We start from the raw sequence: 13,036 nt of genomic DNA on the forward strand, positions 1-13,036 counted from the left end.
ACAATTGTAATTCAATTGTCTGTACCTTGAAATCCTTATCAGCTAAAAAGTTGGTGCTTCAGCAAAGATATGCAGCAGATTGAGGGCAATCTGGAGGTAAAAAATATTGGCGCCGATGTGTGGCTGACCAGAAATTATTACCAATGCGTTTCAAATTGTTATGTAGTGAGCAATACCCTAAGGCCGTATAAACAACAATATGCAACGGTATTGTTCCTTAAAATCCATATCAACTAGAAGGTTGGAGTCTTCGGCAAAGATACTCGGCTATATTCATCTGTCTTCGGCCAAGTTGTTCGACAGATGGCTATATAGCACTTGATTACCTGATAAAGATCTTGAGACTGATTAGGATCATCTGATTGAAGAAAATTGGTTGCTAGCACCAAAAAGTGGATGTGTTTCTTATCAGATTTACCACCACAAGATAGCCTTAATCTGTTGAACGGCTTGGCCGAAGACAGCTGAATATAGCCGAGTATCTTTGCCAAACATACTAGCTGACAAGAATCTTGAGCAACAATACTGTTGCATATTGTTTGCTGATTTACTACGATCATGTGCCCAATCAGGTTTTGAACGGCCGAATCAACGGTAGAGAAGATTGAAGATTTCTTTTTACTAGCGTCACCTAGCGGATGAATTTCCAATTAGACTCTCCACCGCCAGATAGCAGTTGATCTGCTGAACAGATTTGCCAAAGACACCAATCTTCTAGCTGATAAGGATCTTGAGGTAGGGAAGATTGAAGATTTGTTTCACTAGTGCAGCCTAGTGGATGAATATCTTTGCCGAAGACACCAACCTTCGAGCTGATAAGGATCTTGAGATATAGATGATTGAATAAAATTTGTAACTAGTGCCACCTACGGGAGAATTCTCAATCAAATTACTAATCGTCGGATAGCCCTTGATATGCTGAAAAACTTTGCTGAAAACACCAAGCTTCTAGCTTAATTAGATATTGGTATATCCGTTTTAAACCAATTAAGGACCCCGGTGTCCATGATTTTTCTGTTACCTAGAAAAAGGGGAGGGGTCAGGGGGAATGTCTCACCCAAGGATGGTAAGACCAAATAACCGCATTTACTTTAAAATTCATTTCTATTAACATAGTAGCAATCGCCCTAACCCTAGGTGTTACTATCAAGCAACCTCCCTCTATTATTTTTCCTAACAAGCTATTCCATCCCAATACTCCAACCAGTTAAGACGTGTTATCAATAAAGCTAGTTTGTTCGTTACGTTACGTGTTCGTGTCTTACACTACGAGTCAAGACCCTCAATAGGTTATGGGCACCACGCAAAAGGATCTCGCTCATGGAATCCCGCAATTTCGCGGAAATATTGGAGGATACGAAAATTGGAGCTACCGTGACAGGCTTTTCCTGGAAGCGGACGGAGTCTCGGAGGTGCTAACGGAAGATGTGCCGGAACAAGCAGCCGAGAGGACGAAATTCGTCGAAAAGGATCGTAAGGGAAAAGCGCTGTTGGTTAGCTGCCTGGCGGACGACTGTCTGGAGGTAGTTCGCGAAAAGACGACAACTAAGCTGATGTGGGAAAGTTTGGAGGTAACATACGCTAAGAAGTCCGTTGCCAGCCAGACTCTCATCCGGAAGCAACTAGCGCGCCTCCGTATGAAGAACGGAATCGACATGAGAAGCCATTTTCTGGAGTTCGATGGATTGGTAAGAAAGCTGAAGACGGCCGGCGCGACTTTGGTGGAGGCAGATCTGGTGTCGCAGCTTTTCTTAACGTTACCTGATACCTACGACCCACTTGTAACGGCTTTGGAGAACGTGGCTGAGAAAGAATTAACGCTGGATTTCGTCAAGCAACGGTTATTAGCAGAAGAATCGAAACGGACTGATCGCCAGGAAGAATTCGAAGAGGTGAAACCGGCAGCGTTTACTGGCCATGGACACAAGCAAAAGAAACAGCAAAAGTTCAACGGAAAGTGCCACGGATGCGGTAGGCGGGGTCATTACAAGAAAGATTGCCGTCTACAAAGCAAAAGTGAAGCAAATTCAGTTGTGAAGAATGCGGTGAGTTTCATGGCGGATGTGGACCCATGTAGACGCAAGAGAGCCGGAAGGATCGTTTTCAAATTAGATTCCGGATGCAGTGATCACTTGGTAAGTGAAAGCTCCGTATTGGCAAACCTCCGCAAGTTGGACGATCCGGTAGAAATTAAGAGGGGGAAGGTGAAGTTGAAGTCGAGACGGAAACGGAAAGAGAAGCCCAGAACGAAGATGTTGCTGTCCCTGATAATCATGAGCAAGTCGATGCTCGTGAAAGTGAACCGGAAGAAGAGTTCAGCGACGCGCAAACAGAACGACCGCTACAAGAGCGGACGGGAGCGCAGGTTACCCGGTAAGTTGTTAGATTACTTAACTGGGTATAGAGCAACTTCTGCCAGTTTACTTCTACCAGATGCCCCCGAGACATTCACTGAAATCAATGGCCGCCCCGATCGAAAAGTCTGGCTGAAAGCGGTGGAAGACGAGCTTCGTTCGATGGATGAGAATCACGTGTGGTACTTCACGAGCTGCCCGGCAGGTGTTAAACCGTTGAAGTCAAAATGGAGATGAGATCTACATCGTGCTTTACGTAGATGACCTGCTGATCGTTGGTAGGAAGAAATCGTCAATCTTGAAACTCAAGAAGCAGCTGATGTCTGTTTTTGCCATGTCAGATTTTGGAGAAGCTAACCATTTCTTGGGAATCAAGCTGGAATATAACGAGGATCGCACCAGAATACGTTTATCGCAAGTGTCAAATATTGAAAAGATGTTGAATCGTTTCCAAATGTCGGATTGTAATCCAGTTAAAACACCACTTGAAAAAGGACTTTTGTTGCACGAAGATGGAGAATCTACAAATGAACCGTATCGTGAACTGCTGGGTACCATAATGTATATAATGCTGTGTACCAGACCAGACCTGTGTTTTCCCGTTAGTTATCTGGGGCGTTTTCAACAGAAATCTTCATCATCTCACTGGAAATGTTTGAAAAGAGTGGTACGCTACCTGAAGGGAAGGAAGTCAAGGCATTTGGAGTTTAAGCGAAACAATGATGCGGAATTTTTGATCGGTTATGCAGACGCTGACTGGGCATCGGATACTTTGGACAGGAAGTCGGTGAGCGGCTATGTGTTCAAGGTGTTTGGAAATCTGGTTTCTTGGACTACAGTTGCTACTTCGTCCAGCGAAGCTGAATATGTAGCTTTGAGTTCCGCAGCGTCAGAAGGAATATGGATAGCAGGGGTACTTGAATATCTACAACTGAAGCAAAAGGACGAAGCCTTCGTTATTTACGAACATAATCAAGGATGTATCGGAATGGCCCGGAACTTTGAATCGAAACGATCGAAACACATCGACATAAAGCACCATTTCTTGCGTGATCATATTGCGAATGGACGTCTGAAGATTGAACATGTTGCAACTCAGCATCAGCTAGCAGATATGTTCACGAAGCCAATGGACCAGAAACGACTAGATGCGCTATGCAGCCAAATTGGAATGGCCGATTGAGAGGGGGTATTAACATAGTAGCAATCGCCCTAACCCTAGGTGTTACTATCAAGCAACCACCCTCTGTTATTTTTCCTAACAAGCTATTCCATCCCAATACTTCAACCAGTTAAGACGTGTTATTGGTGACCCAATAACTGAGTTGGTTACAAGTTTAGAAGTCAAATCCCTACAGACCACGCGGACCCGTTTCATAACCCATATCCATCCATCTCATGTTAACTACACACACGGGAAAAGAGAGTGTGATTTATTTAGTGTTGAAACTGTTTGCCTATCGTACCTACATGGCTTCCACAACAACTGTATTGTGGAAGAGTAAAGAGGTGGGAAGGCTATCAACGTGTCGTTCTCACTCAAGTGACGACATGACTACTACAGACAGGCAGTAACACTCTAATATAAATTGACGCTTATATTGAGCTGTTCGGTAATCCAATCCGCATGGTTATTAAATTAATTAACTCATTACGCGTGGTAATTTTTGATAATTTTCATAATTTCACCTCAATTTAATGATAATTTTCATAATTTCACTCAATATAAGCGTCAATTTAGTCCAAAATAATGTCTAAATATTTGTTGGTGCTTCCTCTCGTAGAAATATTATTATTTTCTCTTTTCGAGATGAATAAATAATTGTTCGGCGTTAAAACCCAAAACCGGCGGCGTAATGCTGATCGGCGCGCCACCAATAGGGTGCAGAGCTACTTGGGCACTTCCATGGGGGTGCCTAAAACTTTGCAATAAGAAGCACTTCAATACGACGCATATTGGTGCCAAATGTGAGATCAGTAGCTTTCAAAAAACCCCTTGCCGAAGTGAATCAAAAGTGCCAAGAATTGGATCCGGCTCCCTACCTCATTGAGCGCCGACGTGACGTAAAATGAATCGGCGGAAGCTGCGTGATGCGGCGGCGCACGGCTCTACTCATCCCCTTGTGGTCTTAAGTCCTTACAAAAAATGTACGGCACGTGGTCTTTGGCCAGCAGACACCACGCTGTGGGTCGGCACGAAATTGTGTTTTCAAATTCCTCTCATATTAAACCGATTCAAACTTTCATAAGTTTTAACTCTCATAACAACAGCACATAATTTTTAATAACATTTGTAAACGAGACTTTTGTAAAAAAAAAGTCGAATTACCCTTATTTACAATCTCACGACTCTAATTAACAACTTTTAGTAAATTGTATTTTTATAAGCATTTCGCGTAGTTTTGTTATCGCATAGCATAGCATAAACGACTGTACAAATCGTGGGTGGCTGTGCAATTCTCAACTCTTTTCGTTTTGAGAAATCTAATAAGAAGTGTCGCAAAAAAATCGTTTTGGAGTTAACGCTTTTTTTTCTACATATTAGAAATTAACAAAACAAGCATCAAATTGTACACCTGGCCACGTCCTCACAATCGCTAAGGAAAGGGAAGGAATGTTAGTTCAACGTCTACTTTATGTAGAAGATACAGGGAACCCAAACTATCTTCATAGACATCACAGGATGAGGTAGTTGTGTTAGTAGGGTATAAGCATTTCGCGTAGTTTTGTTATCAATCAAAAATGTATATGCTTAGTAAACTTTAAAACAGTTGGGTTTTTCAATCTTAATGTTACCAAGTGCGACTCCCATTTGGCTTCTGGTTCAGATTGAGCTTGAGCTTGATTGGCCGCCCATGGATGCTACTCCAGTATAGCCAGATCAGCTGCACTTACACAAGGAACCAACCGAATGACTGTTTGGGACTAACAGACACCATCAGTGTATAAGTTCTGGTGATCTTCTATTTTTAGGCTATAATAGCGCCTGTCACGTCAGAATGCAGACCAATGTGGGAAAGGGGGAGGAAATGATGTTGCACTTATACTAGCCCACTGTAGACCGTGGAGACCGACTGCATCTACGCCAGTCAGGCAATGGACATGCCCTATATCAACTGCAGCGATTTGCAGTAGACAGGATGTCCCGGGCCCGATCTATCTGACAAGCCAATCGAGCCCTCTGTCACCATAGAAGATGGTGTCTCCATCATGTCGATAGCCTGACGCCAGTACATGCGGAGTGTATGGATTGGTGGAAAAGGCATGGCAGAGAGATTTTCTTTTGTGGTTAGCAGACTGCCTATGTATCAGGCGTAAGGAAAGGCATGCGCGTGGAAGAATGGAAGCGTTAGGGAAACGGTTTCATGTCCGTCTCTGGTTCTAGCGTTTGCTATGAACGAATAGTTTGAGTGCGATAGATTTAGAATGGAAGACAGAAGCAAGTGAGAGATATACAACTACAAAGTACGAGGAAAGGGACGGGCCTGGGATTGAACCCATGACCTGCTGCTTGTGAAGCAGAAGCGGTAGCCATCAGACCACCAACCCATTTGGCTTCTGGTTCAGATTACAAAAAAAGTTTAGAAAACAAAAATATTATTTTTCGACAAATATAAGATTTTGCGTCGATCCACGCCGCCGCCGCTGCAAAAGAAATCGTCGTCACCCCAATAATGCTGCTTCGACCATTTTTAATTGGGTCCTAAAATGTTTAATGAAATCTTGTTTTTATTCATTAATATGAAAGAGCATGTTACTGCAACTACTTTGGTATTTTTTTCCCGCTCAAATATCGGCTGTATCATATTTAACTTTAATATAAAAATTTGGTCCATAATTGAACCTTGACACTTTTGATCATGTTTGACATTCGCTTAGTCGACAAAAACACCACAGGGCTTTTAGTTTTAACACTGGGGTTGTTCCTATCTGACATTTTGGAAGGGACACGGAAAAGAAAATATACCCAAAATTTGAGTTTAAGGCAAGGGGTGTAACAAAATCTGAAGAAACATAAAAAAATGTTTTTTTTTTGGATTTAAAGAAACGAAAAACATTAAAAAAATGAGTTAACATGTGTTTTTAGCCTAAACTTAAGCATTTTGCACTAAAATTGGAACAGGGCTTTAGGACCCTATTCGGCAGATACCTCTAGCTTATGAACAGCCCCATTAATAAAAGTAAAGTCTTTAGTTTTCGAATCAAATGTGAGGCTATAATATTTTAGTACATTATTTTTCATAGTTCATAGTTGAAACAAAAGCGTAAAATTAACACACTCGTTGATAATCCATCCTCGATTGAGCAGCCATTGTTGTGATTATAAAACGAACCTATACTTGGAATTTTCAAGAGCCCAAGACTGGAGAATCTGTCAACAGTTCGTGTTGAAAATCAATCAAATTGCTTGCTTGCTGGTGGTGACCAATGGGATAAATTTTCAACGCGGAGCGCTGTTTGGTTCTCAAGTCTTGTGCTCTTGAAAATTTGAGGTATGGCTTCGTTTTATAATCACTTTAACCTCTATCACTAATTGAGTTTTTTTTTTGTTCCGCAATTCAAATAAACGCTTTTTGAAGATCCTGCACTCTTTGGAAATGTAATGTAAATTTAAGTCTTCATAGATGCACATAAAAGAAGTGAATCATTCGATTTAAATTTACGCCAATTCTTAAAATTTCATGAACAAAAACAAACGGCATGTCGTGAAATCTATAATGATTTACTTTTACATCATGACGTGAAAGTAAATCATTATAGATTTTACGTCATGCCGTTGGTTTTGTTTTTCTCTAGGCGAAAAGGAACTGGAGCATTTACCCTCTCTACATCATCTACAGGAATTCGCCATAAGCGGACTTTGGGGCAAGTGTGCCACCCCTGCTTTAAATAAAAATTACAAAATATTGTTTTCTCTTTAAGCTTAACAATATGTTTCATTATAGTTTAAGCTAAATATGATAAAATTGTACTATTTTCCACGTATTTACATCAACTTTTGTAAAAACAATAAAATTTCAGTGGATTTTTATAAGATTTTACCGAACCGTTTTTGCTGTGCAGCTTTTTGAATATTTTTGAACCATTTTCACATACACCCTTTTGAAAAGTTAGTCGAGACTCAACTTGAAGATTTGATATCGGAAAATGAAGATTTAGATGGAACTGAAAAACTGTGCAAAGTTTCAGATATTTGTGAAATGGTCGATCAGAATCGACTTGCATGCCTCCGTGGAATCCCTCCGTTACTTAGTGCAGATCTAGTTGAAACGTTTTTAAAAGAGTAATAAAAATATCGTATTAAATAGAGATAAAAATAACCATTTTAATAATTCGAATTGACTAGTATAGAGTTCCGAATGTGATAAACCTTGTTATAAAGTATCCCCTATGACGGTAAACTGCTTTTTTTCAATTATCAATTAGCCTCTGCTTTGTAAGTAATATTAATAGCAAAATAAAAATATCATTACAAGTGGAATTGAATTACTTGCGATGTTTATTCGATGACCGTCTTGCCTATAGTGTTGAAAAATAGGTAATTTTTGATGATATTTGCGAAGCTCCAAAACTAATACATTTTGAAGTTATTTTCTTTTTAAATAACACAGTGATTATGAAAAGATGCGAAAACTAACATCGTGACGCCAAATTGGTGGGTTTTACAAGCTAGAGAGCAATTTCTTTAAGGTGGCGCATTCTATTTTTAATGGGCCTCAACCCTGCATTCCTAAACTTGTAGAGGAGACCGGACCGGTTCTCTACTACTGATCTAAGAATTTTCATAAATATTTTTTGCATGAAAGCGCATCTCATGGTGAAATATCACAGGATTTTGTTAACGAAAGAGAACAAAACTACCGAAATACACGAGTTCGCTTAACGAAAACACTACTTCGACTAACAAAAATAAAAAAAAATCCAGATTGATATCAATACCGCTCGACGGTATGTTTGATCAATCAAGCGTCGTTCTAAATGCAATCTCCCTTAACACATGTTTCGTCAAAGAAGCAGCAGAAAGATCGCATCTGCCAATTCGATAAAAGTAATAAAACCCGATATGATTTTTCTCGTTTGAGCCCATTTGATTCCCATCTCAACTCTGGCACTGCAGTAACACATGTTCTCGTTTTATACTATCCAAATATATTGATTTTCGGTTATTAAAATTTGGTCGCAGTTCTTCTCGCTCTGTCGAGCTTCAATTGATTTTTATATTCGAAAATCCCTAATTGAAAACTTTTCATCCTTTTCCTTTTTTCTCTTACAGAGCTTCTCTGCTGAAATGGCACATCATTAATATCCGATGAGTAGCACGAGTGGAAAATGGTGAAGCATAAGACATTCTTTTGCTTCCGACTATCGAGCATATTCCCGCCGTTCCGTCCCAGCTGGCCGCCGACAAATCAGGTCTTCAGCAGAAATGCAGTCCAACGAAAGTCCATGCTGCTGTTGCTGATTGTGCTAATCTACTGCAATAAGTTCACTAATGGCAACTGGTGGCGAGTGGCGGACCTGTCGCTTGATGTAAAACACTTCCACCGGGACTCCAACCGGACGTATGAATTCTACAACGAGAACACGTTTTTCACCCAACATCAAAGGGAAATCTGCTACAACAACCCGGAACTGCTGAAGGTACGTATCCATAAGTGGAATGATTGCCGTACGGCGGAGATTTGCTCTTGTGAGTAGACATATTGCATTTTTAAACGAATTTTCAGATTCGGATTTGTTGAATGTTTAGGTTAACTGCTAATTTATAATTTTGTGTGCGAAACTGTCTATCATGTTCAAATTTGGAAAAATAATGTCCAAATATTATCTGGGGACATCGAACATTCCTAACTTAAAAATTATAGGTTTTATACAATTTAATATATTTTAATACCACATTGATAAACCTACAATATGTAACTAGGGTTGGCATGTCTATTACGACTTAAACCAGCCAACGGTGTTTTGAAGAAAAACTGTTTAAAATTTTATGTCTACGAATTTGGACAAACTGAAATGTAAAATTGTGAAAATAATGTAATCTACTTTTGTATCTACGAACTTCAGGTTTCTTACAATATGCCTTAAAAACCGGACATAATCTCGAATTGTAGAATTGAATATTAGTAGTTGCCTATAAAAACCATTTTAAACATTAAGTAGGTTATTTGAGTTTTAATAAGCATAGAAGACATCTGTTGAAAACCGCAGAATATCTTCTTCTTTTTCTTCTTCTTCTTGGCAATAACGTCCTCACTGGGACAGAGCCTGCTTAGTGCTCTTATGAGCACTTCCACAGTTTTTTACTTGAGAGCTTTTGTTTGTCAAAGTTGCCATTTTCGCATTCGCATATCGTGTGGCAGGTACGATAAGACTCTATTCCCAGGGAAGTCAAGGAAGTTTCCATTACGCAAAGATCCTGGACCAACCGGGAATTGAACCCAGACACCTTCAGCATGTCTTTGCTTTGTAGCCACGGACTCTAACCATTCGGCTAAGGAAGGCCCCAAATCGCAGAATATATGACGAGAAATTACACTTTTTCCGATCATATTATGTTTACATTTCATTACATTTCAAATATGATGCAATATCACTAGTCATGCTTTTCTGATCTGAAAAATAAGTATGTTTACATTCTATTCTCATATTCAAGGGTGTTTTATTCAACGGACTAGAGCTAGGAGTAGAATTTGATCCGTTGAAACTGTTGCATGATCCTTTGTGTAACGACGGAATCCAGATCAATTGTGTCCGGTTCGCGATGTGCGTAGTAGTGTTTGATCCATTGAATCTGTTGCCTGTCATGTGGAGTGAGCAACGAAATCAGGATCGTATCCGTATAAGATTCAATTTGATTTGTATAAGATTCAAATTCAAACGTCCATCGTTTTTCGTGATTTCTAGACCCCTCCCCCCTCTGTCACGTTTTTTCCAATACCTAATACATTAGGGTGGGGCTTATTTCCAAAAATCTCCCGTAGTCAGGATTTACAAAGTGGAAAATGATCATCGGTCCCAAAATAACGTCCTGTGAAAAAATGAGAATTTTTGGTGAAGGTTTAGAGGTGGCGCAAAGGGCGTAAGTGCAGTTGTACCATTTTAGTGAACTCTGAAAAATTTTGGTATGCTTTTCAGCTTGTTTTGGTGATTTTAGGACCCTTAAGGGCAAAAAATCACCTCAAAATTGCGATATCTCCACTCCTTTAGATGATATTTGACGAAATATATTTTATGCATGCGATTTTTGGCCCTTGAATAGGAGCCACTTGAGCTCTTATAATTTTGTTAACGGTTTTTCGTTCCGCGAGTTTTGCTGGGCAGTGTTTCGGAGAGCCCAAGCAAGACGGTTTGTTTTTGGGACGCTAGGAGATTGTTTTTCGTTTCGCGAGTTTTGCTGGGCAGTGTTTCGAAGGGCCCAAGCAAGACGCCTTGTTTTCGGGACGCCGGGAGTTGTTTTTCGTTCCGCGATTTTTGCTGGGCAGTGTTTCGGAGGGCCCAAGCAGGACGGTTTGTTTTTGGGACGCTAGGAGATTGTTTTTCGTTTCGCGAGTTTTGCTGGGCAGTGTTTCGAAGGGCCCAAGCAAGACGCCTTGTTTTCGGGACGCCTGGAGTTGTTTTTCGTTCCGCGAGTTTTGCTGGGCAGTGTTTCGTAGGGCCCAAGCAAGACGCTTTGTTTTCGGGACGCCGGGAGTTGTTTTTCGTCTCGCGAGTTTTGCTGGGCAGTGTTTCGGAGAGCCCAAGCAAGACGGTTTGTTTTTGGGACGCCAGGAGATTGTTTTTCGTTTCGCGAGTTTTGCTGGGCAGTGTTTCGGAGAGCCCAAACAAGACGGTTCGTTTTCGGGACGCCGAGAAGTTTTACGGTTCGCGTTGTGTGAGTGCGAAAAGATATCCGTGTTAAGTCGAGGATGGATTACCAACTGGTGAGCTCGTTTCATGCTTATAATGACACATATTTTCAGGAAAACGTTATTTTATTTAATGTTCAAATAAACTTTTAATGGTTCGTCACTACAAGTGTCGGCATTATGCCTGTTTTATATAATTTCAATATACATATATTTTTTCTCTTTAACATTACTAAAAACATCTTTTGAATGGTTCGACATTATGGATGTTGACGTATATTTTAAAACTCCTATCAAAAATTGTTCATCTCGAGACAATAATGTACAGCGTTACTCTTCTGTAATTTTCAAACAAACTATGTTTGGTTCGTCACTAAAAGTGTCGGCATCGTTCCTTTTTCATATTATTTAAAATATATACATATATATTTTTTTTTTGCCATTACTAAAAACATCTTTTGAATGGTTCGACATAATGGATGTTGACGTATATTTTATATCTTCTACCGAAAACTTCTCGAGACAAAATACAAAACTAGCTTTAAGTTTAAGTTGTATTTTCCCTCCTTATCCATGGATCGCATCACTGACCAATGGTGACTCCGAGATCTTTTCCTCCCTCACTAATAAACACCCTCCCCGTGGTGATTGTGGAGATGCAGAGGTATTCTCGGTCTCTAGAAGCAACAATCATTACACCCTAACATTCCTTCCCCAACTGACTGTAAGGACTTGGCCGGCGCCGTTATTGATCAATAATATTAGATCTGCTAAAATTGTACTTCGAAAATAAGCGGAAACTCCCATCCCTTATTCATTTGGATCGTAGTGCAATTCTTACCAGTTCCGATCAATCACGGAGTAGCAACCATTGACATGTACAGTCAGTCTATGCTATGCTATGCTATGCTATGCTATGCGATTTTTGGCCCTTGAATAGGTTACGCTGGCTGATTAATATGAACCCGAATAAGCATATGAATAGCTGGGGAGAATTCCTATGCTAGTAGAATGGAACAAAGAGCAAAGAAGAATGAGTGAAAGAACACAGAAGAATGTAAGGTGGGGTGGGTTAAACAGGTGGGAGGGTGACTGAGGAATCTAGAAAACGATAATTATATTTATTGACTTCATTTTTTTTCATTTTTTTTCTCGGGGATGAGATTCGATCCCAGATCCTCAGCGTGAAAGGTGTGTGTTCTAACCACTACACCAGGTCCGACCCCTTGACTTCTATTTAATATTACCTACTTCAGAAATATTTCGAGCAATTTTTCTTCAAGTAGGGGAAGAGCATCAATTTTTTAACCATCTCTAGTTTTCGACCCATGTATACGATTTTATTGGAACTTATTGCAACTTTATTGGCCTTTATGGAAAAATTTCAATAACGGCTAAAATGTCCTTAATTCCATGCGAAGTTTCATCATTATTCTCCTGGTAGATATAGATAAATGCACGTCACTTTACTGCTTCAGTTCAATAATCGTTTGGTTGTTTTTTTTTTCTGAATGATGATAGCAATATATCGAAAGGGACCGTTGCAAAATTTACATCCTGGAAATTCAGCCTTACGCAGTATCTATTAAACTCATAACTGATTTATATAATTATTAAATATACATAGGACATCCTGTGAAAATTCCTTCATGTAACTCTGTCCTAAAAAACATGTTTCACAACTGTGACGACTTTTTTTTTTACTAGTTCGTTTATTTGGGGCTCAAATGCGTGTAACGCTTTGCGGAGCCGAAGTTCGTTTTTTGTACTATTTACAATTTATTTACTTTTTCATTTCCAAAGTTAGTATGGGATGGAGCCAGGGTACTCGTG

At 39.9% G+C, this 13,036-nt stretch overlaps 1 protein-coding gene across 12 annotated transcripts in view; it reads left to right on the top strand.

The window, feature by feature from the left end:
- The window catches only part of LOC5571157 (protein Wnt-1), a 134,836-nt gene that overhangs the window by 94,289 nt on the left and 27,511 nt on the right, over positions 1–13,036 (top strand). For all 12 annotated transcript variants that reach the window (XM_021844597.1, XM_021844596.1, XM_021844598.1 and 9 more), the window contains exon 3: positions 8,629–8,996. In XM_021844597.1, the coding sequence (XP_021700289.1) occupies positions 8,685–8,996 (312 nt within the window). In that variant the 5' untranslated portion in view covers positions 8,629–8,684. The remainder of the gene's footprint in view (positions 1–8,628; positions 8,997–13,036) is intronic.

Source organism: Aedes aegypti, chromosome 2 (assembly GCF_002204515.2).
Source record: "Aedes aegypti strain LVP_AGWG chromosome 2, AaegL5.0 Primary Assembly, whole genome shotgun sequence".
Taxonomy (NCBI): domain Eukaryota; kingdom Metazoa; phylum Arthropoda; class Insecta; order Diptera; family Culicidae; genus Aedes; species Aedes aegypti.